The sequence below is a fragment of the Amblyomma maculatum genome, chromosome 1, assembly GCF_055883805.1.
Source record: "Amblyomma maculatum isolate TAMU_Amacu chromosome 1, ASM5588380v1, whole genome shotgun sequence".
NCBI classification, from domain to species: Eukaryota; Metazoa; Arthropoda; class Arachnida; order Ixodida; family Ixodidae; genus Amblyomma; species Amblyomma maculatum.
This window is the reverse complement of record NC_139344.1, coordinates 133,815,072-133,842,082: the sequence shown is the minus strand read 5'-3', so window position 1 is coordinate 133,842,082 and position 27,011 is coordinate 133,815,072. Positions and strand designations below refer to the sequence as shown.

The 27,011-nt window shown below is 47.5% G+C and overlaps 2 protein-coding genes across 2 annotated transcripts in view; both read right to left on the bottom strand.

Moving 5' to 3' along the window:
- Window positions 1-4,341: 4,341 nt before the first annotated feature.
- Window positions 4,342-27,011, bottom strand: part of Prm (Paramyosin) — a 29,628-nt gene continuing 6,958 nt past the window's right edge. The window contains exons 2-14 of the mRNA XM_084589026.1: window positions 25,659-25,715; window positions 24,759-25,012; window positions 23,885-23,963; window positions 22,919-23,164; window positions 20,415-20,611; window positions 16,863-17,212; window positions 14,374-14,614; window positions 8,287-8,482; window positions 7,082-7,210; window positions 6,482-6,646; window positions 5,861-6,067; window positions 5,159-5,359; window positions 4,342-4,671 (exon numbers count right to left, since the gene is read on the bottom strand). Of these exons, the coding sequence (XP_084445152.1) occupies window positions 4,474-4,671; window positions 5,159-5,359; window positions 5,861-6,067; window positions 6,482-6,646; window positions 7,082-7,210; window positions 8,287-8,482; window positions 14,374-14,614; window positions 16,863-17,212; window positions 20,415-20,611; window positions 22,919-23,164; window positions 23,885-23,963; window positions 24,759-25,012; window positions 25,659-25,715 (2,520 nt within the window). The 3' untranslated portion in view covers window positions 4,342-4,473. The remainder of the gene's footprint in view (window positions 4,672-5,158; window positions 5,360-5,860; window positions 6,068-6,481; window positions 6,647-7,081; window positions 7,211-8,286; window positions 8,483-14,373; window positions 14,615-16,862; window positions 17,213-20,414; window positions 20,612-22,918; window positions 23,165-23,884; window positions 23,964-24,758; window positions 25,013-25,658; window positions 25,716-27,011) is intronic.
- LOC146203973 (uncharacterized) lies at window positions 10,369-11,196 on the bottom strand. The gene has a single exon (XM_084589027.1). The coding sequence runs from the start codon at window positions 11,137-11,139 to the stop codon at window positions 10,549-10,551; it is 591 nt and encodes a 196-aa protein (XP_084445153.1). The 5' UTR covers window positions 11,140-11,196; the 3' UTR covers window positions 10,369-10,548.

Genomic DNA, 27,011 nt, shown 5'->3' with positions numbered 1-27,011 from the left:
TACCGCCTTCTGAATTAGATCTAACGTAATCAGAGCTACCCGATTCCGAATCTTGAAGAAAGGGTTGAGGCCATAAGTGGTGCTCATTATATATCCACGCTGGCAGGTGCCTCTGATCACGAAGCGAGCCGAATCGCCACATCTATTTCCCCTCTAGGAACGTTTCGTCCTCTCGTCCTTACTTTTGGCCTCAAAAACGCGCCCTTTTGCTTTTCCCGTCTCATGGACCGTGTGCTGCAGGCTATGTGGGACTACGCTCTTCCATATTTAGATGACATAGCTGTCTTTTCTAAGACCTGGTAGGAACACCTCTGTCATTTGAGGGATGTACTGACACGGTTACGGGAGGCAGGCTTGACAGTGACAGCGGAGAAATGTCATTTGGGAAAAGCTCAAGTGACTTACTGGAGTCACATTGTCGGACGTGGTTATCGGCACCCGCTAGAACTAAAAGTAGCGGCAATATCAGAATTCCCCAAGCCAGTCCCCAAGACCGATATTCGGTCATTCCTCGGACAAGCCGGATACTATCAACATTATATCCACAATTTTTCCGAAATCGCCAGCCCCCTTACCGACAGTTTACGAAAGAATGAACCTGTCAAAGTAGAATGAAATTCGGACAAAGAACGCTCTGTTCTGGCCCTGAAAGCGGCCCTGGCCAGGCAGCCTGTTTTGAGAACTCCAGACTACACGCGTCAGTTTGTGCTACAATGCGACGCGAGTGACCGCGGTATGGGGGCCGTCCTCAGCCAGCAAGATGACAATTGGGAGGAGCACCCTGTTGTATTTGTAAGTAGGAAGCTAGCCCTACGCGAGCAGGCCTATATTGCATCAGAAAAGGAATGCGCCTGTCTCGTGTGGACGATTCAGAAGCTGCAGTGTTATTTGGCAGGGTCTCCGTTTCTTGTAGAGCCTGACCATTGTCCTTTGACTTGGCTTTGTAATATGTCGGCCAAAAATTTCAGGCTGCTTCGTTGGAATCTAGCCTTGCAGGAGCACGCATTTGACGTGCGTTATAGAAAGGGGCGCGATAATGCTAACACTGATGGCCTCAGCCGAAGTTTTCCTGGGTAACGCTCTCTGGTTGGGCTCCCAGACGTTAACTGGCTGCGCATATCATATATTTTCCTTTTTTTTTTTTGCTTGCGTAGTTGCTTTTTTTTTTTTTTTTTTTTTGTTGCTGCTGCTGTTGTTACTATCGTTTACCTACCGCTCCACCTTGGGATATATTCTCACGAGAAAAGTCCTTCTATGGCATCTTTCATGTTACGACATGGATCAAAATTTTAGCTAGCATATTTGCAAAAAAAAAAAAAAAAAGAAAGTTTTTTTTTTTTTTTCTTGTTTCTCGGACATGGTCCCTTTGGGAAGAGAACTTAAAATTCTCTGGACGAATTTTATTTTTTTCTTTACTTTGAAATGGCAATCATTGTTATGAAGGCAGCCTGGCACTTCTCAGAGTTTGTTGTGCGCTCGCTGCTTGCTGTGTTTCGGGCTTTGAGTGGCTGAGTCTTCTAGCGCTGTTCAACAAGGAAGCAGGAACCAGATGGCCAGGTTTGACGTGGCCAGACCGATCAGGCTGAACCGACTCCAGGTCTCTACGGGGTGCAGCGTTGGCTGCTAACACTACGAGACCTCTTCGGGCGGCGGACGGGCTGTTGTGACCGGAGTTCCGGCCGAGGTATGTGCAGACTCAAGCAGCTGACAATGGAGGCGTCCTTTTTGTGACCGGAATTCCGGCCGATTCCAGCAGCTGACAATGGAGGTATACTTAGCGGACGCCGGCGAGCGACCACGAACAAAAGCAGCGAAGCGGCGGCGACGGCAGGTGTTTCCGGCTGCGACGACCAACCCTTCCCGCCTCACCCCCCCCCCCCCCCTTTCCTTCAGGATAAAGACCAGCTGCCCTTCGAGCCTTAATCCCCGTGGCGCCCCGACGGCGAAAACAAAGCACCTATTCTTGTGCTTAATGGGCACGAGGCGCGTCGCCGAGCAGCACTAACCCCCTCGGAATTTCGCGGGGTGAATGACCACCGTCAAAAGGCGACTTCTGGACCATTTTGCCCTGGTACCGAAACTCCATCGCCCGCACAAAATCGTCATCAATATCAGAAGATTTGCCCTCGCCACCGGAAGATGTGCAAGGAGGTTCACCCTCGGCAGTGGGCGGCACCTCGAGTGATCCCTTGCCCCCACTGATTGGATAGCATCGATGAACTTTGTTTCCCCAGCTAGTGAACTGGGGATAACAAACCATATTTACCTGACGGATTTTGTTTGTACAGATAGCTCCGTTTTCCTTTCATGACTTGTACCCTCTTCAGTATGTAGAAAGTGTATATAAACGTTACTTTTTGCCTTTCCTCCCTGGCTGTCTTCCGCTTCGATGCATTCGCCTCCTGAGCCCGCTGCGGTGAAAGTCGCCCCCTGGACCCGACACACTTCACCGCCATCAGCGAAGGCGATATATTGAAGCGGGATGGCACCACGCGATCGGGCAGGCACTGCTATCTTCAGTTATTTTATGCGCTCGTTGGTTGGGACGCACTGAAGCATTTTGGGGAAAGCCACCTCCCTAGAACTTTTGGTGGTAGAAAAGCATTTTGGTTTAGCCCGAATTCTGGCTGCCATGGCTCAAGTAAGTCTACGACATGTTTGCGATCAGCCTCTTTACACCGCCCATAGTGACCACACACATACTGCAATATGTGTAACACTGATTATAAATTTTCCTATGCTTCCATACAGGTTTACTCTACGGAGCCGGTGTCGTGAATTGAAAGCTTGTGCACAATTCAACGTGCACCGTATTTGGTTTAAACAGGAAAAAGCGACGTAGTGCCAGGTGAATTTTTCGGTCCTTAATTTATGCTTTGGGCGCCTAGTAGCCAATTTTTAGTCTTTAAGCTGTGTGATAGATATATTGACAGGCTATGCGGCCTTTGTTATTTCTGATGAAGAACACCTCTTCAGATGAGGCCAAAGTGTGTGAGCGAATCTCGTCCCTTTCATTTTTGAGAGCCTGTGAAGTATGGTCTTACGGAAGCCGCATATTTTTGTTTTTTTATTGAATGTTGTTTTATCTCTATGCTGCTTTATGCCTTAGATTTGTCGACAAGTTTATGTTTAATCTCTAGGCAGCGTCATCCACTTCATTAAAACAGTGAATGCGCAGTATCGCACAGGGACCAATAGTAGCATAGTACTGCAAATAGTCAGAGGCTTTAACCCTCGGTGATTAATGGGGCAAAGTGGTCGCGGTTGCAGTTAATGGGAGAGTTCGTCATTCCTGACCAGCTATATCGTTCTCACGGGTCACACGAAGAGAAGATACATTGAAAAAGAAGGGGTTGATTTTTGGAGGCGCCTTTATTCTTTCTGTAAAATTACACCTGCAGCGTGCACGCTCTACGACACACAAATCACATCAAGTAAAAGGAAAGTAAGAGAGCTTTAGCAAAAATTGGACGACAAAAGTTCCACAGGAGAAAGGATAAAATAAAACAAGAATTGTCAGCGGCATATGAACTGGGTTAACATGTGTTACTGTCGTCAGTAGTTTCAAAGTGTGGCCAAAGAGATATTATGGGCAATACTGACAGAAAAAAAAACAACAGACGGACCGATCTTCTAATTTTGTGGTCTTGGATATCAGCATAACCGTGGCAGGTTGTGTGTGATCTAAAGCGACCAGGAAGAAAAGTGTTTGAAATATGTTTTTCTGAACTTTGAATTGTTTTATTTCGGTTTTTTTCTTTTGATATCTTCTGAGAGCCAACCAGCTCGCATAGCTGCCCACAGGCAGCACACCTTTGAAAGCGGTACTCCAGAGTATTTTGATGAAGTTTCGCCATGGCGACGCCTCATCATGTTTTGGCTCTCTTTGCATTAAATAATTTAGGCGTCTCCTGGAGGTAAATTCGACCAGAGGGTTATAAATAGTGTGTGCCAGGATTACTATATTCAATGATAGCCGTTCTGCAGGCCGTCTCTTGTAGGGCCTCGAATGGGTTTCGTTTCAGTTCATGGGAGACAGGTTATGAAAGGCTGAGGAAAGTGCCGCTGCTTCATGCTTTGTTTCTTTTTTCCAAAATACTCCAGACAATAAAATCTGGCGTTCCTTGGTCTACCGAGGAAAAACAACATTTCATTTTCCAGTATACATTCACTGGCAGATGAGGGCAGTGGCGTTTGCAATAATTGCGTCTCCGCACCGCGACAAGGCCCTCTTGCGACAACCCCAAAAGAATGAGCGAGAACACAGCACATTCGTCAGCCCCGTTCAAGTGGCAGTCATAGATGAGAACGGCAGGCAAGAACAGCTGGAAACATCGAGCGTAGCAACCCTGGAGTCTGTTTATTGTAGCGGTTATGCTCTTTCAGGAACGACGAGGTAAGGGCTTCGCCGTCGTTGACGTTGCATGCTGTAGCGGCCAGGGTGCTTGCTGTCGCTCGGGATCGTCGTTAGGCCTAGAAGTTCTGGCTGGTCTCCTCGGTAACGAAGACCTGCCTGGTACCGCCGGGAACCTGGCTGGTGGTCACCCAGGAGCGGTGCTTGGCGCGAATCAGGGACAGGTTGCTCTCGGCGGAGTCGGCGCGGTCCTCAGCGGCCTCCAGTTCGCGTTGGAAGCGGCGCACACGGGTCAGGTTCTGCTGGCTCAGACCCTCCTGTAAAACAGAAGGCAACAAATTACTCCACAAGCACATTATTGATTGAGTGCTTGGGCTAAGATGGGCCGATTTTTGCTATCTCTGAAGAAGTGACCTAGCCGAATTGTGGCTGTCTAGAATTTATTCACTTTCTGCAGAGAAGCGTCGGTGCCGTTAGAACTGCAGGGAATATTTCGGTAGCTGCACCGTGGTCTGTCAGTCTAATAAAATCTGCATTACACTCATGTCACGACGATTTGAATGGCCGTAATTCCCTGCCCACAAATTTAGCTTGCAGTCCTGTTTACAACTGCATCCGATTCTCTTCCAGAAGCCCTCACAGAGCAACACGAAAAGCAGTTCGTCTCCGCTTCTGCATCAACGCTAAATATTGTTTACTTGATTGCAAACTACCCTACGTTTGCTGCGGTCCCCAGCGTAACTGATATCGCTCACGTTCTAACCCTTAGTGTCGCAACGCTCTGCGATGGCACCCTTTACGCACCTGTTCGTTGAGCTGTCGCTTGTAGACCTTGACCTTCTCGTTGAGCTTCTCGACGGCGTCGTTGAGCATGGTGATGGTCTTGTGGTCCTCTTCGGTCTGGAGAAGCAGCTCCTTGGAGCGGTGGTCCTTCTTGCGCAGAATCTTCTGCGTCTCGGCGTGGCGCTTCTTCTCTTCTTCCAGTTCAATCTCCACATCGCGGATCTGGAACAGCAAATGCAGCGAAAAATTCCGTTTTTCGCCCGCAAAAAATCGAAAGCTTGAATGGCCCTCTCAACTTACACAACTGCCCAAGTCGAGTATACTTCGTCCATCCGTAAGAACAGAAAAAGAGCACGGGAAAAAAGATAAGGGCGCTAACTATGCCCCGAATCACCAATGTATAATGAAAGGGATATGTTGAATAACCACAAATCTAATTAATGCATGCTTGTGTTTTAACGGGCTCTTGAATCATCTGACAGCTACCTCATACAGTAATTTTTGTCAAGCGCCCCTCTAGTGTCATCCCAATATCTTCGATTGCACCCAGGGTTTTGAGCCGTTTGAGCCAATTTTGGGATATCAGTTTCGTACCAATACAGCTTACGTACAGACTTTGTATACCACTTACGTATAGACGAGATTAGAGCCTACCTAGCTGCTGGCACCTGCTTGCTGAGCACGGCACATGTGGCAACCTGGCATGCGGACGCAGTGGCTTACCCTAGCCTCGAGCTTGGCAATGACGCGCTTTCCTCCGGCCAGGGCGTTCGCTTCCACTTCCTCCAGACGGACCTGGAGGTTGCGGACTTCGATCTCGAGGGACTTCTTGATGGACTCGACCTTGATGTAGCGCTCCTGTTCTTCCACCAGAATGTCCTTGGTGCTCTTGAGCTCAACGATGGTGCGCTGGCAACGTTCGTCAACCACCTGGCGAAGAAAGCGGAAAGCGGATCGACCGCCTTGTTTTTTTTTTTTTTTGTTTTTTTTTTCACATTTTCACTGTTTTCATTCACCGGCTAGTTTGTTTGTTTTTTTTTAGCTATAATACTCATAGCATAAGTTGCATTTCTTGAACAAACTGAAATTTGCAACGATCAAAACGAAGCATATGTTAGAGAAATTAAAAGGTTCAATCACCTTTGGATTAATGGCAACCTTGCACATCTTTAAATTTAGTGTGACATCGAAAGTTATTTGCAAAGAATATGCTTAAGGAATGTGCGTTAAAAAAAATAAAAGCTTCAAACAAAGATGATAGGTATCTGGTCATATATAAACATGTCCCTTGCAAAGGTTTGTATCTTAACCGAGTGACAAGTAGGCAGTGCAGGGTGCGCTTACCCTGAGCTCCTTGTGCAGCTCGTCGTAGTCGGCCTGCAGAGCAGACAGCTCGCTCTCCAGTTTGTTCTTGGCAGCAGCAATGTTCACGTTGATGGTGGTCAGCTCGTTCACGCGCACCTGCGACTCCTCCAAGGACTGCTCGGCGGCGCGCTTGGATCGCAGGGCCTACATCAGCGCAAAGAACACGGCGCAGCCCGTTTTGTGTGGCCGGGAGTATCAAGTATGGAGCGCCTACCATGCTCTTTCTGAAGACGAGCTACACCAGTTTTCCCTACCTAATTTCGAAGACATAATGAAACTGAGAGACCACTATATAGTACCAATAAATTTATCTCGGAAAAGTTGTTCTAAAATCTGCAAGCGATCGCAAAATATCGCTTGATAGCCTAGGTGACCCACAACGATTTCAGCAGAAATTACTGCCAGTCCATGTCGGTGACCGCTGTTCCTGGACTAGACACCTCCAAAACATTACTAGTAAATCGAAATATGCCCGCCTCGAGAAACAACATTGCAAAGACGTATACGTGGGCCTCGAGTCAAATTGCTAGCAACGTTGGCGTCGAGAAAAAGCAAAATGCCCTCCGATGCAAGACTCACGGATTCGAGAGCCACACGCTGTTCGTCCAGTTCGGCCTGGAGTCCCTGGCAGCGGCGCTGGGACACGGCCAGCTGGTCGGCGCACTGCTGCAGCTGGCGGTGCACCTCGTCGTAGTGGGCCTGCAGCTCCTGCAGGAGCGCCAAACACCGAATACAAAGCCTGAGTGTGGAGTAACACTTTTGGAGGCGCGCCAAAAAGCGCGGCGGGGGGCGCCTGCGGAGCACGATTTTGTGGCGGCGCCGCGTTTCAGCGTGTGAGGGCTGCATTCATGTGCGGTGGGCATCGCAGGAAAGGGTGCCAAAGCTATGCGCGTGTTCTGAGATTCCGATTAAAGGAATTAATGTTAGCGTAACTACCCCTCTTTAAATACCCTTGAACACAGCAGCCGGTGTAGATATTTGCCAAGGTTTTGAGTTGCCAAATAATTTGGTAATCTGGTTATAAATAGCATATCATGTGTACAAACAAGAAACGGGGTTAAACGATGACCCTGAAAGAGACCAACTCTGTTAAATTGCTTTGCACTTAAAACTATACTCTGTACTGTCATCAATGTTTGTATCTTGTATCATTTTATTTGAGCCAAATTGAAAATTTTTGGCATCAGTTTCTTAGCTCAGTGCTTGTACACAGCGTCTTCGCTATAAAACTTTAACATCCTACTTTATTTCCAGAGTTGCATAATTCATTCATTAACTAAGCTGGCCTCTATTTCAAAAACGCCTCGTTATATTCTTAGGAGTGGTTGTTAACTGTGAATGTGCGCTCGCAAAAACTACACTAGTGCTGCAATCTTTTTCACCATATTGATATTTTCGGTGCTATTAAAAGTCCTCGTGGCAGTCCATGAGCGTACAAATGAAGTCTGTTAGCGAAAACAATAACAATTAAAGACGAGAAAAAAAAGCGATGGGGTGAAAAGATGGAGCCCTAGGCTTAATTTTAACCAGGCCTGTATCATAAGTGAGGCAGTTACAAAATGGAAAAGATGTGGCTCTCACGTGAATTGCCCATTAGTTTCTGCTATTTTGGACGGTGAACGAGTTTTTCCAGAGCGCACCCTGCGATTTCCTCAGTCATTTTTTCTTTTTTTTTCTCAAGCCGAGGAAAGGTTGAATGACTGCGTTTTAACAAGCTACCAAAGCAAGCTTTAGTACCAAAAACTAAGACTTCATAAATGCCGCAAAGAGACGGAAGTGCTTACGGTGATTTGGACGGCCTGCTTCTTGATGATCTTCTGGAGGTCGAGGTTCTGCTTGTTGGCGGCATCCAGGGACATCTCCAGCTCCGTGATCTGGGCCTGGTACTTCTTCTTGATGCGGGCGATCTCTGTCTTGAGCTTGGCCTCGGCCTCGGCCAGGCGCATGTTGAGCTGCTCCACTTCCAGCTGGTATTGCTTGCTGCGGATTGAGAGAATGGAAGCACAGAGAAAAACCTCAGCGACGGAATTTGTCGCGCTGACATCAACGCTAAGTACTTTGTTTTTAATTTCCTACCCTCCCTAACGCTACAATTAGCCAAAACGGATGTAGAGTCTAACTAAATCGGACCTCGCCAGGATGTGTGGAAATGTTAGCGACACCTTTCTCATGTATGGCAAAGCTTAGTAGAGACAGTAAAATCTTTCTAAACTCGAAGCATGTATGCACTTCCTCAGGCAGTAATACTCTTCAGTCCCGTAAAGTCAACTTGAACAGGTGAGGCACGTTAAGCGTACTGAAGACCGGATAATAAACATATTCAAAGCACAGTCAGAGTGTGTTTTACTTAACCCATCAACAGACATGTCATACAGCTGCGTCTCTGCATGATGTGCGCCTAAACTGTAGGCTGTATTACGTTCAGTTGCGGTGCAAACAAAAAGCAATAGATCATAAAACTATTAATGTTCTAAGTTCTTTAGACAAAATTCAGTAAACGGGCCCGAGAACTTTTAGTATACTCACCATATTTAGATTCTCAGATTGGTCCCGTTTTGGAACTGACACCATCCTACACCGACGCCTAGTCTTGCCCTACGCCCCACACTTTTATGTATATACGGGCAAGTCGAGCCTAGGATATGTTTTATTCGTTGAAGTTTATAACAGTCAGCTACAATAATTACGGACTAAGGTGGCGGGGCTATAAACACAGTCTGGGGCGTCGTTCTCGCTCATACAACTTTGTATAGTAACGGTAAGGCTGGCGATAAGTGCAAAATAACCAAAGAGAAGGATCCTGTTTAAGGCACTTCCGTTCTTTGGTTTCCCGGGATTGCAGGGCTCGCTTTACCACCACTGACGTCGGGAAAAGGGCGTCATCCGTGCCAGGTACCCCACTGGATTTTCAAGGTTGCTTCTCATGAGCTATGTCGAGCTACAAGGACGTTGGCGCCCGGATCGCTTTCCTTTCTCTCTCTCTCTCACCTTCTCTCGGTTCACCGCTTCGTTTCTTACCGCAAACCGCTGGCTAAGCCCTTGCCTAACAGCGTGCAACCAGCAGTTTAAACGGCCATATAATAATCAAAGAGAGATTGTGGGTGTCTTTAATGCCCTGCCGGAATAAAAACGGGTTTGAAAGTGACAAAAAGTACGCGAGTGCCACATAGTTCTAGTTCATGTGAAGTGGAACAAACGGTAATCATCTGTTCTGTAACACTATTCGGAAATTATTCAAAAGCATTCTTCTGAGACAGGTCAATTTTCGAGGTCAGGGAAAGCCAGAAAATCACCTTTTTGCATGCGAGTTTCTGAAACTGACAAGGCTTACTGCTGAGGCAGAAGAATGAAACATTTCCAGCGTATCCACAAGTCCTAGCGATTGCATTATTCTTTTTTCTTGTGATAAAAACGCAGGGATAACGTTGCGTTAGAAACATCCGTTATAAATATTCACGAGCACAGTCTTTACCCGCATGGGTTTAGAAAGGATAGTGAGAATTCAAAGATGATAAACTGAACTTTGTGAAGTCACTGTTAACATTTAGGGCAGACAGTGGGCAGACGAGCACAGACGATCTTACACAACAGTTCTCAAGGGTAGTGTAAGGGCCGTAATTGTGCTAGGAGTGCTTAACCGGATTCACATAACCTTTCCGAACAGAGTTCGTCATGTTTTAGACAATTAAAAATCTCGACAAACAATCCTTCTCTGTGTAAAGAAGGATTGAATGTCGCCGCCAGGTCACCAACACCCACATCGAAAAGAAAAAAGAAACGGCACAGTCTTACCTGTTGAGATCATGTCGTTAGCAAACACGGCACCAATGTGACTAGAAACTGATTTACAACACTAAACGACAGTGTAAAGGCAGAAATTTAGATATTTATTCTACTAGAAGGTTGCAGTTACACTAAGCAGGAATCCAAGGCAGTCATCGAGCAGTACCGTTGTACCGGGCAGTCGGTCATCCCTAAAGTCCTGGGTGCTCACAGTCGTTGTCATCGAGAATGTCCACTGAGAAGGGCACGGCAGTCGGGCGCATCTAGTACCAGTAGTAGAAGTCATAGTAGCTGAACGGCCGGCGGCGGCGGTAGACGGTGGCCAGCGGGTCGTCCCTATACGACGGAACGTCGTACATAATGGAGTCTGGGTTGAACCACTTGCGGTTGTGCTCGCGGCGAAGCCTGTCCTGCACCTCCTGCAGTTCGAGCTCGGCCATCATAGAGCGATGATCTTCCATGGCGCGGACATGGCGGTCGTGGGCCGAGTGGACGTGCAGCTTTTGTTGGTTGCCGAAGCGCCGGGAGAAGTACTCGTCGGGGTAGAGGAGCCGGTTGAGCATGGCCCTGCTGTACTCCGGGTTTGAGATGTGGGAGAGCGATATGCTTCGCCGCAGGGCCAAGTCATCGCCGGTGTCCCATCGCTTCATGAGGCGGTACATGGATGGGATCCGTGGGTAGCGCGTCATGAAGTAGGTGTCGTCGAAGCGCCTGCTGGCGAGCAGGGCGCGCGGAGGCATGATGCCTTCTCGTAAGTACAAGTCGTCCACGGTCTTGCGGTACAGGCTGTCGCCGTACTGCTGGTTCCGGTCGTACACCATGTGGAGGTAGGGCTGTCGTCGACGGGTTCCCATGGTGGATCCGCCGAGCCGCGGCCTCAGCCCGACGGAGTCCCGATGGTGGTGGCGCTGGCTGCTGGGCCCGCCCCCTCGCCGCTACTTGTTGTTATTTCGAGCGCTGCCCAAGAAGGCGCTGGCCCGGGGCGCCGGCTCCTATTTCCAGCGGCGCGTCAAGGCTGCGCGTGGCTCCTCTTCACACGGCCTCCAGCTGGAGTCTGGGTGACCCGATCTGTTGCCGCCCTCCGAGATGCGCAAGAATGCTGTTCGGGAAAGACAGCTGCTCTTGGAGCCCATCCAGATGAGGGCACCCCGTCTGCACTCAGGCCATTGGCTTGGCTCAGGTTCTTCGCATTCTTGCTTGCATCGAGGCGTTAGCTCATCGTTACGTGTCCCGAAATTTGACGCTGTGTTTCTGAAAATTCCCAGCGTTTCTTCCGTGTTGACAGCGGCTGTCTTCTCAAACCGGGCCAAGGGCTCACCGGCGGCGTTACAGTATGAATGCAAAACAGGGACAAAAAGGCGTGGCACCTTATGTTTTGTCGGCGAAAAGCGTGTGAGCGCTTCTGCTTCGTGACAGCTGTTGCTTCAGCCTTCTCACGTTCTTTCTTTGATAGCATAACGTCTTGCATATTTCTTCTTCAGACACTTCGCTCATTTTATGGAGCCGTTCGAAGAATTTTCGTGTGGAAACTTTTGCAGGAATTTGTTGGCAACAACAAAAGCCGGGGGCTTTTTTTTTTTTATTTTTAGTGTCTGGCATGACTGCTATTTAGGCATGGCCGAACCGGGACGGTTAACTGGTTCTCTACTTTGCGCAGTGCGAAAAGCTGAAGTAATTACCCTTTAATCTGTGTATGTACCAATTAAGAATGAGCTTTCCGGCTCAGTTTTTGTTGTTTGAGACAGCTTTATATAAGCTCTAATGAAACGGTTCTGTTTAAACTACCAACTAATATCAGCATTTCAAAACTCTAGCTAGCTCATATGTAGACCTAAACACTTCTCACAGTGAGCAAAGTAGTCACTGCGATAAAGCAGGAAGCCGCCCGGACCCTCTTTTGTTTCTTCTTCAACTGGCACTCGATATCCCTCAAAAGCGACGTTTCTGCTACGTTTCCTGGTTATTATTTTATGCGACATTTTACATGAGCGCGGCATTTAGTAAGAGACACCTACAAGGTCAAGAGACCAATTCGCCTTTAAAAAGAAAGTGTGATATCTTGACTTTTCTTTGCAAAGCAGTTTGGAATACGCGTTTGGCTTATTTTTACACGCCTGCTGTAATGCAGAGGAGAGCGACTTATTAGGCCGATCACCTCTGTAGATTGCTATAAATACTACATGTACGCAGACAGCGCTCGGGACAAGGCTAAAAAAGGCCGCCTCGTTTGTCGCAGGTTTCGTTCTTTGGTTGCAAGCATTTTTAGAATAGCGCGGAGTTTTCGGAATACGTCGCGTCCGAAATAGGTGACGCGTCGGATCCGCTTACGACCAAAACCTAATGTGTCCTTGCACGTCATTTTAGGGTCACTCTAAAATTAGGCTGAAGAACGACACTGATAACCTGCATCGAGCACCGGAAGTGCATTGTGACCTCGTGCACTGAAGGTACAAAGATGTACAAGTGGAAAGAGTAGGCAGTAGGAGCCTAGCGCGTACAGTGACGACCAAGATACTGAGATGGACTACGCGGAGTAGGAAGAAAAGCAGGCACGTGAAATTTCGATGCGGATAATCTCGCGTACGCTCCTCTTCGGATAAGGAGATGTAAGAGAACGCTTTACGGTGACGTAATGCACCCGCCTGCATTGCGTTGAATCTTCCTGTGGCTGGCTCGTTGCGAGTATGCACTGTCCCAATACCCTCGTAAAGTATTTGTGCCCTTGTGGCGTCCATAAACGGAGGTCGTTTGCTGACATGATGGTGTTCGTTCCTTCTTTAACTCGCTCTTCCTTCTTCATCTTCTGGGTCTTTCTTGCATCTTATTGGGTTTTGTATCAGAGCCGCCTTTGTGAACTGATGTCGCATTCATGAGGTGCTAGTGACTGCACAGTCGCTATCGGGCAAACATGACCGAACAACAAAGCCTGCTGAGCGTCCCATTTTTAGCCGAAAAATGCGACGCTTTGCAAGCAAACGATTGCATCCATGATGATTTTCGCAGTTCCTAAAAGCGAACATAATTGCTCTTTTCGGTTTTGCTTCTGCGATGGGTCGATAATATGTGTATTATGCATTACTCTTTTCAGCGCCTATCATTACACCCCAATATTCTCCCTTAACTCGTTTTACAAACGCTACACGCGGCGCGAACAAGACAAATTTCAGCTACAGTTCCTCAAATTAATTTCACGTGAACTTCCGCACGTATTTTGAATGTTTAAATTGCATACATTGCACGGAGAAGCTCGACAGTCGCAAGGTGACAGCTGAGAGCGCACTTCAAATGGTCCAAGTTAGTACCGAACGCGTGATGCTAATCTCGGCCGGAGTGGCGACGCTTGTCATTCTAACCACAGAAACCCCTGATTTCAATCGACCCCGAAGTAGCAAGAGGGTGGCAATGGGCCTCGCCGTCCTTAGCGGGTCGCTGCTACGTACAGCTAGCCGCCACGCGAAAAAATGATTTCATTGATAACCGCTCTGCCCCGCCGGGGTGGTGCAGTGGTAAGACGCCCGACTACTGTGCCGGAGTTCCCGGGTTCGAACCCGACCGCGGCGGCTGCGTTTCGATGGAGGCGAAACGAAGAGGCGTCGTGTGCTGTGCGATGTCAGCGCACGTTAAAGATCCCCAGGTGGTCGAAATTACTCCGTAGCCCTCCACTACGGCTCCTCTTTCTCTCTTTCCACTTTCATTCCCACCCTCCTCCCTTCCCTTACGGCGCGGTTCGGGTGTCCACAGAGCAAGTGTGACAGTTACTGCGCCTTTCCCTTCCTGTGAACCAATTTAACTTGATAACCGCTCTTACAGGATGCTGTCCAAGCTCGTTTACAGCGTGCGTACACTGACACGACAGCTCACGACTGGCCACAAGAGTGCCGGTGCGTGCGCGCATACGTGTGCGTGTCATGGCAGCAGCCGAGAAGACTGTCCAGCCCTTCGGTGCACAAGGAATCTGTGCTCCTCTAGCCATTTCTTTTTTCTTTTTTTACGCTCCACGTCAAAGCACATCACCGAATTTTTGGCGGTACGACAAGCATTGCGCCGACCAGACGGCGTCGCGAAAGATATCTCGAAAATGCACTCACCGCAGGGCTTCGATTTCCTCGTCCTTGGCCTGAAGGCGGCGCTCGTACTCGTGGCGCACCTGGGCGAGCTCGGCGGTGAGTCGCTGGCACTTGGCTTCTTCCTGCTTGCGCAGGGTCTCAGCTTCCTTGTAGGCGGCAGCCAGTTCGTCGCGCTCGTTCTCCAGCCGCTTGATCTCCAGCTCGTACTCGTGCAGCCGGCGGATGGCATCGGCCAGCTGACCCTTGGCCTCGGACAGGTCGTCTGCGCGGGCGTGATGCCGCGCGTTTAGCCCCACCCGCGTGGCCACGGCCGATCGCGCCTCCTTGTTATCCTCCGCGAAACAAGCAGCACGCATACATTTAGTTCCCTGTGTGTTTTTCAATAAGCCTCGGATTACCGTAAAGAGATCGCCGGAAAGCAACTGGAATTATTGCGCCGCTTAAGACGGCGGAGCTGCTCTAAGGCATTCGCTACTGCATGCGTTAATGGGTTTGCAGCAAAGTTTTCATTGTTTTTAATATATATACCTCCGCTTACGGAGCTCTTTGCTATTACGGAGCTACCAGCCATATTGTGCTCATATTGTGGACAATTTGGTCTGCAACCCAACTCACCTGGTGCGCGAACAATTCATGAAATATAATGCTGAGGTTGTGCCTTTAACAAGCAACTGCGTGTCTGTCCTTGATACCAGCGCACTAATGCCCTCCTTGAATCGAACCAAACCATTGCCGACAAGACACATCTACTACTTAATGGAATGCGTGCAGCCAGTCACTGCACCGTCGGGCAAATGGAAGAAATTTCGGAATCTCGTGTGTGTACTTTTCACATTAAATGAAGCTGTGAACTTAGAAATGAAAACAAAAATAGGCATCAATTTCCCCTGAGAAAATCTTGCGGTAGCAGCGACGCAAGCGTGACCGAATATTGTCTAATGTTCTTTGGCCTTACTTTCAGCAGTATTGCTCAAAGAAAAAAAAAATTCAAGAATAGATACACTGAAAAAGTACCACCTACATTGGGCACTGTGAGACCGCGCATATGCTGCATAATTCACCATTCCATGACATGAAGTAGATCTCAAAGAAAAGGGCTGTGAGGTACAGATCAGACCAAAGCACCCAATTCTAGTTGGCGCTAACTTTTTTGCCCGTGTCATTCGGCAAGTAAAACTGATGTCACTCTCGCCATGCTCCTAATTTTCCTGTACAGCATTTCTCAGAAACGGTGCAACGCACAACTTTCTGAACTATGAGTACCGATGGAAAACAGTATTTCTTTTTTTTTTTAATTTACATAAATATTACTAAGAGTCTAAATCTAAATCTGATGTTTCATTTTTTTTTTTTTTTGCAAATCGCAAAAAGAAACAAAAACCCTTATTGGCTTTAGCAAAAAAAGAAAACTGCAGAAATTTGAACACAAGATTGCACGGCTAACATTTAAAAAACCAGGCGCATTGAGACGGCCGATACAAAGATCTGGCTGACCAAAAAAAAGAAAGCGAAGAGCTAACACATAAATGGCGCTGAAAAATAGCCTTAGAAAGTACTGCCCCGGAGCGTATTTGTCTTCTGTAATAAAAGTTACTGAAGTAGTACTTTCTTATAGCCCCGGTCTACCAACTTTCAGCTTCGTACACAGCTTTCTTCTCGCTTATTTGTTCGTCCTCTGTCCCTGTGTGGCCGCAAGCGACAAAGCACAACCATAGCGAACGGCAATGAAGAAGCTCACCCACACTTTGACGCCCGCCAGCTTTGACACAGCCTTGGGATAAAGACTAATCACAACTAAAGCCCCCAGCCGGAAAAAAAAAAAAAATAACCAGTGGCCTAGGCGGCTAGAAGATAAGGACGTCTTTCTCGCTGCGAGGAGAGTGGCATGGCTAGCTGCCGCGGGCATAGCCGGCTTCCTTTGCGAGGAAGCTGCTAATGAATGAGATCCACTGCGTGACGCGCGCCTGCAGCGAAACTTCGTTGGGGCGTTCCCCTTCTTTTTTTTTCTTTTGGTCAACGTTACGCAGACACTAGCACGACGAAGGACTGCCTCCAGGACATCCTGTCAGTGACCTGATGAACAGCGCGGCAGATGTAGCCGCATTGGACGTCTTTGAATGATCTATGTCCTTAATCTTATTTGCTTGCTTCATTTTCTTTGTTTCAGTTTCCACCCGCTGACACGCACGGTGTTTAGTTACCCGTAGCTTATGCTTAATTAGCCCTGATTCCAGGCATTAAATGTAGCACAGCCGATTACTAGCGAATAATTAGTGTAACACTTAGATAGACCCTCCGCGGAACGAAAGACAAGCTCACGAGTGGGTCATGAGCCTGGCTTTCGTCCTCCCTCCCAAATGCTAGGATACTCGCGACATAAGTGTTTTTGGCGGCTGCGCTGAGAAAGGAAGCTCTCTTCGCTGCGGGCGTGCACGAGACACGGTGGTCAGGGAAAAGCGTCAGCAAAGTGCACGAGAATGAGAAGCAGTATGCTGGAGGAGAACACGGACCGACGAGCTTCTTGTTCTCGCGCTGCAGGGCGTCTCGCTGCTCGCGCATCTTCTCGTACTCGTGCTGCAGCTTCTGGATCTCGGCCACTTTCTGGCGCAGTTCACGCTGGCTCTGCTCCAGCAAGATGGTGAGCTCCTCGACCTTGGACTTGAGGTCAATATTGAGCTTCTCCAGCTGCGCCACGCGCTTCTCCAGGTTCTGGGCGTGTGCGGTGGCCTTCTCCAAGTCCATTATGAGCACCTCCACTTCGCTCTGCAGCCGCGACTTCTGCTTCTCGAGATTGCTGCAGCGTGTCAGGAGGGCCTCGAGCTGCTCCTCGTACTCCGAGATCTTCTGAGCCATCTTGCGCCTGGGCGAGAAAGAGGGGGCAACAGCGAATTTGGTTAGACTTGTTCTAGAGCGCAATGCGTCAGTCACATCCACCGCATGGTCTCCAGCGCATGTAGTTCGCTGTCTGAGGCAGATTCATTATTCTTATTGAAGAAAGGCATTTTCAGCGCACGTCTGTGAGTGCACTCACAGATGCCTCAGCCTGAATTTTTGGTTTTGGTGCAGTATAATTCCAAGGAAACAAAGGCGCCCGAACAATGGGCAGGAAGTCGAGGGGAAAATAAAACCAAGTGGCCAACTCTCGTGATGGTGTTTAAATATGATGATTTCATTTTGATTGCTTAACAGTACCGCTAGTACCGAAATGAACGAATAAACGTTACGCGCACAAGGCAGAAGCCGCCAATGAAGTCTTATTATTTAAAACAATCACAAGAACCTCGGATCAATATAAAAAAAAAAAACGGAGTTTGAAAATTTGGTCGGAACTGTATGCATGAAACCAAAGGCTTTGAATTGATGCAGTTTTGCCGGATCGCTCATCAAATTATTATCATGCGTCGTTTTAGTGCTTCTACCTCAAGCACGGCCTATGGCATTTTGCTAAACCATTGTTTATAATACTGTCTGTGTCATCTATTGGAAGATCAAACTGCCTATTCCAAAGCATAGCCGAACCTGACTTAACTCGTCTGCTTAAGAGAGTCAAACAGACGTCAAATCCAATTAAATGTGGTCAGCGCTGGCGTTGTTTGGCTCTCTCAAAACACCATATTTTCAGACGAGGTTTGTTCTTGGTAGATAATATACTTCCACAAACCTGGCCTTTAAAATGAAGTCTCCGTTCAGCTTATTTACTTACTGTCTACATAATTTGACCTACTATTGTTTTAGATGCCGGCAGAGGTTTCTCTCCAGACTGTCACCTGGACGCGTGTAAAAGGTATCTTTCACATCGGAAGAAATCAGACTACTTGTGACTCAAAGCAATGCGTCAAACACAAGAGCACATTTAGAGTGTAAGGAGATAGGGTGACGCTGCTCACTGTAAATAAAGTTATGCAACCCTCAGCGTCTGAATGGAAGCAACAAAATGGTGCAAATACTGAAAGATGCGTCAGGGCATTACCGTCGCGGCAGGTTACTTCAGAATCTGAAGGACAGCCGCGATCGCGATACTCCAGCGGGCACGTAAAAGCTGTTTCGAGTGGATTCTATATTTGGCACCTCGCTCATTTATTTCACTGGACTATCAAGGTTTAGAATAATGCGTGAGTTCGACACTCGGCATTCTGGACATTGGTGCTTAAATACCACAGTGACGTGGAAAGACTTCCAGAGGGTTTTTTTTTTTTCTTATAACTTTACTGAAAACAAAGGATCACGTGACAGTGCAAAGCTCTGAAGCTTTTAGAGGAGGTGCCGGCGTGATCATGGATTCGACGCAAAGGCAAGTGAAATGTGGCGCCGAGTGTCGTGTGTTTGAAACTTTGGCATCAGCGATTTCTTTTCATTTTAGTGCTCAGATCTCGAGAGAATAAAGCCGATCAGCCTAGTAGGGCGCTGGCCATGCAGCTCCTTTCCACCGGACAAACGGGTACCGAAAGCGAAAACGTAAGAAAATTGGAACGCTTCTCCTCTCAGGCGACGAGCTTTCGGATAAGCTTCGGACGCAGGCTACCACGTGCTAGGTCACCTTTTTTTTTTTTTTTTTTTTTTTTTTTTTTTTTTTACGCTTCCCACGCCTCACCCCCAGAGGCTGCTCTCAACGCATCGAATTTTAAATTGTTCGCCGACCAAAGAGCGGCATTTCGCTGTATCCTTTTCATACATAACCGTAGGCGTCTGCGACTACAGCTGCTGACAGAGCGACTTCGGCAGAAGGCAGAGTCCACGTTCACGAGAAGAAAACAGAAGAAAAAGGGAAAGGCGCCTATGAACGCTTGTGTTGTGTCTGTTGTGAGCTTGGGTTTCCATTTGACGTGTCAGTTCCGGGCGTTCTGCGTGTGTCAATTTGCGCGACGCACAGTCTATCAGACGTTATTGGTACTGAGCTCGGTTCTCCTACATAATTCATGTATGTGACCTCTCAGAAATGGAGATCTGGACCCCTCCAGTACGGACGCAAGGCACAGTCGTGCTGACGTCGTGAATTAATCTGTGAGGTTAGACGAGACAGATGTGTCGCCCGTACATCTAGTATGTCAGGTGCCATGGCTATTAATGGTGCAACGGAGTGCGAGGTTTTTCACGTGTCGATAATGGCTTGCAGGTACGTTGTGATTCGCGCGTAAATGGCAAGGTTCTTCAAAGCTTTTACGTTTAGAACTCCGAATATTTTTCTGCACCTTTTCACCGATAAGAAAAGAGCCATTAGGTCCTAAGTGAAATTTCAACATCTTTGTTTTTGTACATATCTCTTGAAAGCCTGCTGCGAGTGCTGCTGATAGCATGCACCTTTCCCTGCGCGACGTTTAAATTTACTTTCACATAGGTGCCGATGAGGTGTTTTCACCCACGTTCTCTATCTAGTTTTCACTGGCGAACCAAGAGAAAGGAAGTGGCTTATCCCTAGTCGTAGTTATAGCAGCATTGACCTCATATTTTCGCCTTTCTCTCCAGTCCGGTAATATAACAGTTTATTTAACGTCTTATAGCTGATACGATTTTGGTGGTGTGTCCCTTCCTAGTAATCGCCCTGTCTTTCTTTTTTTTTTTTTTTTACAGAAAAAAAAAGAAGGCTTTTTTGCAGTGTCACCAGGTACATGGCAAAGCATCCTTTACATGACTCGCCAATGATGAAAATAAGCTCTTGAAACCTTTTTCTTTTTTTTTTTTTCATTGCATCTATCGGGCTAGATACACCATAGGTCAGTACACATTTTACGCCTCATTTATTTCCCCCATCTATATAAATCAGCTCTTTGAATTGAATAAGGGAGCATTTAAATAAATCTGGATGCGTAGGTACTATTTTTCAGCAAACATTGTTTCCATCGCATCCTTTTGCCGTAATGCAGGTGTAAATTGGTGTACGTTGTTGAGGTTCCTCGCGCTTACGCTAAAGGCTGTAGTTTTGACCATGCTTCATCAGAGAGGGGACACTCGCGCGCTAACGTAGGATTCTTTCTACGAACAAACCCTACTGATGTTGAACGTGGTAATGAAAAATGCTGCTAAAACTGCGTTTCCTTTCCATTTAGGTGAGCTGGACAACATACCTGAGTTCCTCAACTTCGTCGGCGTGAGCCTGCACCTCGGTCTCATACTTGGTCTTGTAAGCAGCGGCATCAGCGTTGGCCTTCACCAACTGCCTCTCGACCTCGAGCCTAGCCTCAGACTCTTCTTCCAGCTGAACCTTGAGGGACTCGATCTCGACTTCGAGGGTGTGCAGAGACGATTCAAGGCTGGCGCGTTTCTGTACAGAGCCAAAAGAAGCAGCAACGTGAGAGGGGTGTGAATTTTTCTTGCCGTTCGATACTTGCTCTGATTTTGCCCTTTTTTCATTTTTATGAACTGCTGTAAGCGCCCCGAGAGCACGCGTCGGCAATAGGTTCGCTCCGAATAAGGCGTCTTCGCTGCGGCGCCGAGGTCTGGAGCGGATTTTTGTGACGTTTTTTTGCTCAAATAGAGGCCGAACCTTCTCGGGCTAAAGCTCACAGAATACTTTCGAATCACGTTTTGGTCAAGTTTGTAAATCCGCTTGAAGTCGGGCTCCCACAGGCCGCGCTCGGATCGGGCACGTATTGCGTAGACGGCCGTATAAATGATTGAAGCGGCGATTAATTCTTTCTCCTACATCCGCAGGTCGCGTTTCTACGCTGTGTAGAATTCGACCGTGAATTATGCTGTGCGATGAAAGACCACCATCTTCAGAAAAGCCAACCTGACGAAAATGAATTTAGACGCCAGTATTCTGCGCGAGAACAAGCGGACTTGGTACGAACGTGTCTCCTTGAAATAAATAATACAGTCGTCTACTGAGAAGCTTTGAATTTCGCTGCTATCTTGTATTCTATTTTTTCGTCGTTTTAAGAGGAGCATGTAAGTTTCGAGTAGCGCCGCGAAGTAACATGACGCTCGTGCGATGCGAGCGTCCGAGTAATCCCAGTGTATAAAACGAAATAAGCCCTTTTGAGCCATAGAAAAGTTGGAACAGCAACCAAGTAATGCTAGAGCGCACTTAAGCTTTCAAATAAAATGCCGAATGCCTTTGTACGCCTCTAGACACTCGACTCGACATATTCGTGCGTCGCAATTCTTTTCCACGCTACGAATTGTATCCCGAAAGCCCTGTGACTGCGTTGAGTCATAGAACAGGGGGGCAACTGCACTGAAACTGTACCTGCCGCGCATCTCGGCTGATTGAAATGACAGAATACCGGAATGTTACGTCACTATTCTTCCAGATGAACGCGCTTAAAAGGCTAGGAAATTTTCCCCGCTCGCGTCCCTTTCTTTTTATTGAGAGCCCGTTCACAGTCTCGCTTAAGCCTATTGATATGAAAGTCAAATGCTATATAGCGGCCTTCGGAAAAGCAAACGGTTTCCCGCCCAAGTAAAAATAAAAACCTCGCTACAAACTTATTCTTGCCATAAAGCAGCTGGCAGCAGCAGTGACTCGCACTTAAAATAGATAGTTGGATAATTATAAGTCTGTAGAAAGGAAAGCTAAAATTGTGTCTTTTAAGACAGCATTCAATGGAGACGAATGCTCACGGCGCTGAAAATACTAAGCCGATGGCATACCAATTTCGAAGCTCCTTACTTTCCACTTCTAAATATACGACAAAGAAGCATTCGATGTGAGAACGCTTTCGAGATTTGTTGAGCTGGTCGTCGTACACCCCTTATTTGTGCAGTGAAAAGTTGGCATCAGTGCTCCGCAATCCACTCTGCAACATTGCCGGGCCCAGCTTCGTGGGAACTTCTTTGACGCTGGTCAGAGGAACAATATTTTTCAGGCCCGCCTACCACTATTAAAGTATCTAGTGCTGTTATGCTTTCTTGTGGCATGTCAGTAGAGTCAAATCGACACGCCGACCCGTCAAATTATGTCCCTTAGAAGAACCAATCAATAATTGAAGAATTTGTTTGGTTTGGTTTCCGGGTTTAACGTCCCAAAGCGACTCAGGCTATGAGACACGCCCTAGTGGAGGACTCCGGAAATTTCGACCACCTGGGGTTCTTTAAAGCGCACTGACATCGTACAACGTACGGGCACCTTGCTTGCCGCCTCCATCGAAAAGCGGCCGCCGAGGCCGGGATTCGACCTCGTATCCCTGGGAACAGTCGTCGAGCACCGTAACCACTGCGCCACCCCGACGGGGCAATAATTGAAGAAATGAAAGTTTCATTTCTCTATCTCTCTCTTTCTTTCTTGCACTTGTACAGCTTCGGTTGCGTTATTAACACTCAGATATTCCTCTTAGAGTGCTAGCTTAAATCTGTTATGAATAGCTGTGGGAAAAAGGCAGTACCTGTGTGGACCATTGTCATTCTTGGTAAATTACCACCTCAACGAACAACACAATTCTCCATTTGGCTAAGGCCGCCGTCTGGCCTTGATCCGCGTCATTATCAAGATGTGATCAAAAAGTTAGACTCAATTCTTTTTTCTTTTTCTTTTTCAGTGGGATTCCCATGCGCTTTGTGAAAGAGCACCGGGTGGCTTAGATAGCAAACGTCGGTCGTTGTTTGCTAGGCTCGCGATGAGCGAACTCACCCGTTCCTCGTCTTCCAGGCGACGGCGGGTGTCCTCGAGCTGCGTGGCGAGCTGAGTCTTGAGGTGGTTGACATTGTCCAGCGAGACCTTGAGTTCGTGCACCTCCTTGAGGTACTCGGCGTTCTCGGCACTCAAGCGGGTCCTCTGGGCCGTCACCTCGGTGACGGTGCGGTTCAGTTCCTCGATGCGGATGTTCAGCTCGTACACGGTGTGCTCCAGCTTTTCCACGGTCTTCTGGATCGTGATCTGCGCGTACAAAGCACGCTCAGTTGACGCCAGAACCGTCAGCCACTTGAAACTTGGCGTATTGGGTTTCATCCGAAAGACATTTTTTTTTTTTCAGGGTGAGGGGGGGGGGGGGAGGAGGTTATAACAGGGGGTAATTTGTTACGCTAAAACCAATTCACAAGGTACACAAACTTCAGAGACTGGGAGAAGTTACACTTGGTTGGTATAGTAGTGATGTCATTTGGGCCATAACATAAACAGACGGCGATGAAAGCATAAAGTGTATTCAATCGCTAAAACTCTATACTTAACTTCTGAAGCAATATGTATGGAGAAAGAACTCTCGTTTGCTAAGCCAGATAGAAAATCAGGATTAAAAGCAAAATGCACGTGGAGAACAGTGCAGAGGGAGGTGAGGATAGGGGTCAAATTTTAAACGGTCTGTTTGTCTTCTGTTACTTTATAGGCAAGGGCATACGCGTTAGTCATCGACATCAAGCGATCTTTTCTCGTTTTTGCGGTTGCAGGCTTTCGTTGCTTACGCAGTCGCAATGCTTATGACGATTTTAATTGTCGTTCGAAGGCTTAGCAGTTACACAATTTTGAGCAATAAAAACCTGCCGGAATTCAGTTTTAGTGTTTCAGGGTGATACTGTGAGCAGACATGAAGTCGCTAAACACACGCATTGATCTCTGCTCTGGTTTCTCTTCACCTGGGTGCTGTGTGAGATAACGTACCTTCTCCTTGTTCGTGTTCTCGACCTGAGCCAAGAGTTCGTAAACTTCGGCCTGGAACTTCTGCCTTTCCTTCTCGGCCCTGCGGTAAAAAAGTGAGAATTTTTTTAAGCATGTGCCATGCCGGGATTGTTTCTTCTCTGTCGCAAGAGAATCATTAAATAGATACTGGCAAAATTTGTTTTCAGCGTTAGAAAGAAATATTCGTTAGTTTTTCAGCTTGTGCGCTTGTGCTCGTTCACTCGCTATTCGTGTTTTGTTCGCTTTGATGCTTTTTTATGTTTCTTCTATCGCAACTGGGAGATTGAAACACCTTTCCCAGCTTTAATGAGTGAATCCACGACGCTGTGGTGCGTTTTGTATGAGCTGGAACGAGTGAGCGCAAGCTCGTTGCAATGACTGGAAGACAAAAATGTGATTCGTCCTTTGCTCGCGCTGCAAATGTGAGTACGTCTAGAGCAAATAAATATAAATAGCTTGTGAAAGAAACTGACAGTAATACCGAACCTACATTGCGTGTTGTTGTCTGATCGCGATCGCTATATTTTGCCACCGGTTCTCTAGCGGTAGTTAAGAACTTCTTCTCCGTGCGCCGACTTTTAGGTTCATTAGAAGGCGCAGTTGCGGGACTATTTAAATGATTTCAAAAGACTTATTGTAGTGTACAAAAGCCCAATATTCAGGAAAAAGAAGAATGCATCTCCCATTTGAACGCGGCAGCCCATCGATACATGCCAACTTAAATTTGTCTTCACAGTCGGTCATATTGTCGACCTAGATTAAAATGGCGTGTATTGGTAGGGGACAGATAGACCAAAGAGTCATGTGAAAAATAGCTTTGCCGCGCTCTTTAAAAAGAACACGGACGGGTACGCACTTGCTCTTGGCCTTGGTCATAACGTCCAGCTGCTCCTGGAACTCGGCGATAGCCTCCTGGTGCTTCTTGCGGAGGTGGTGCGCGGTCTCCTCGCTCTCCAAGTGCACGTCCTCAAGGAGCTTGCGCAGCTTGGACAGCTCGGTGTCGCGCTTCTTGTTCATCTCAACCACAGTCTCCGAGGAGCCCTCGGCCTCTTCCAGCCGGTCGCTCAGCTGCATCAGCTGCACCGTCAGGTCCGACTTCTCACGCTCGATCTGGAAAGGAGATAAAACAGCACGCGGATGTTGAATAAATCTCCGAATAAGTCACGCCTAGTTGCTGACTCCAGAGAACAAAGCCGAACAATGCAATGCACGTGCCGCTCAAAACATAGCTCTAAGTTAATTGCCTAACTCCACATCATAAAAATCGCAGCGCAAGATTTCGCCGCGTGTTTCTCGCTGCTGCTGTACATTCTGATTTGTGTGAGGAATGTCACAGGCAGATCTGCCCTCAAAGTCACCCGATTACGTAGCGGCTAAAAGAAATAGCTTGATTACTGTTCCTTTTTTTTTTTTTTTTTTTTTTTGCGAACACAAAGATTAGCCTAGAATAAAAATGAAGCTGCCTGTACCGCGCAGCAAGCCAAGAACAAAAAAAGAAAGGAGGGGGGGGGGGGGGGGCTTTTTTTTTTTGTCCCATGGTGAACAATCCCTTCAAATTGTAGAGTAAGGTTATACGTCTACCTCTGCGTTCTTTATTGTTTTGTGCAGTCAAGCCAACCTGACTACTCTTCGCAGCCCGTGATTAGGCGGTGATTCCGCGGTTTCCTTGCTTCTTGTCCGCGCACGCAAGGACAAGATGTGAAGGCACATATTTGAGTGCCTTCATAAGATGAAGCATTCAAGTTTCCACACTTACCCTTTGCCTGAGCTCCCGTTCAGACTCGAGGTCCTCTTGAAGCAGGCGGAGCTTGTCCTGAAAAATAAAGGAGCAGAGATTAGTTGCACGGTTTTGCGTACGCAACGTGGTCTCATGATTCAATCTTGAGCACCGCATTAAAATATTCGACATCGTACGTGCTGTAGTGCATTCTCAAGCATTCCAGCCTCTTTACAGACATTCATAGAGTGCTCATTCATTAATTGCATGAACGATCTTCAGTAAACGCTGGAAAGAGAGGAAGACAGCGAAAACGCTTTACTGCGTCACAACTTTGACCGTCAAGAGCATCCTGAGCAAGATTCACTCAAGCCGACCCGATCCGTCAGCTCGTTCGAAGTCAGCATGCTTTATGGTTCATAAGGAAGCACGCCAAGAACATTTTAACATGATAGTAACGCTTCAGAAATACTTCGTTTTTTTATTATAATGCGGCTTCCTCAGTGTGAGCATGTCTGGAAATGGGCCTCGGTTACTCGCTGCCGAGTTTTTGTTACCGCTCTCCGGTCTCCTTTCTGCGCCTCGTCAAAAAGAACGGAGGCATATCTCCCATTGATTGGAGCAACCAATTGAGCAAGAGCTTTTTAGAGCGCTCAGAACAAGCGTTAGGCCCTTAGAGGTCCTCCAACCACTCGGTCTGTCCCAAGGGTTTCCTAACCGGTACTTCGTTCGTAACTGTGACAGAAGGTTGGCCAGTGCGTTCTTTACATTTCAGACACGATACTTCTTGCTAGCGCCGTTTTGTCTGGCGTTCCGAATTTCTTTACAGTTGTTTCTCTGAACTGAAAATCTGAGAAAGTTGCGCAAACGGCTTAATGGTGGAGCTGCTACAATATAGCTCTAATATCAGTAATATTAAATCCGACACACTGCAATCAACTCTTTTAATCTATGCAAGTCGACGAAGGACGCTGTAGGGAACGCAAGGGTGTAGAAAATAAAGTGAAGTGGTGGAGGGCACGCCCACATAATCACGTATAATGAATAGAGGCGCGCGCACACACAAAAAAGGTAAAAAAATAGCGCGTCTGGTGCATAAAACCTGAGGCAGGCATTCTTAACTTTTTCCCGACAGGCGCATGCCAGGAGCACACTAATGTTGGCAGCTGTGGTCGCGAGATGGCACCACTGACAGGCAACTCGATCTCGGGGCGGCGGGACGGAAAAGACCCCGCTGGAGTTGCCTTCTTCTTTTTTTTTTTTTTTCTTTTTCTTCCTCTCTAGAGTCTGGTTTCTTTGCCTTTTTATCCTTCTATTTATGCTTCTGCTTTAGCTTTTCTGATTTAATTTGGCCTTTCCTTTCCCTTCTTTTCTTTGTCATCTCTCCGCGCT

Excerpts from the sequence above, each read along its gene's own strand:
- LOC146203973 (XM_084589027.1), bottom strand. The coding sequence starts at position 11,139 with ATGGGAACCCGTCGACGACAGCCCTACCTCCACATGGTGTACGACCGG.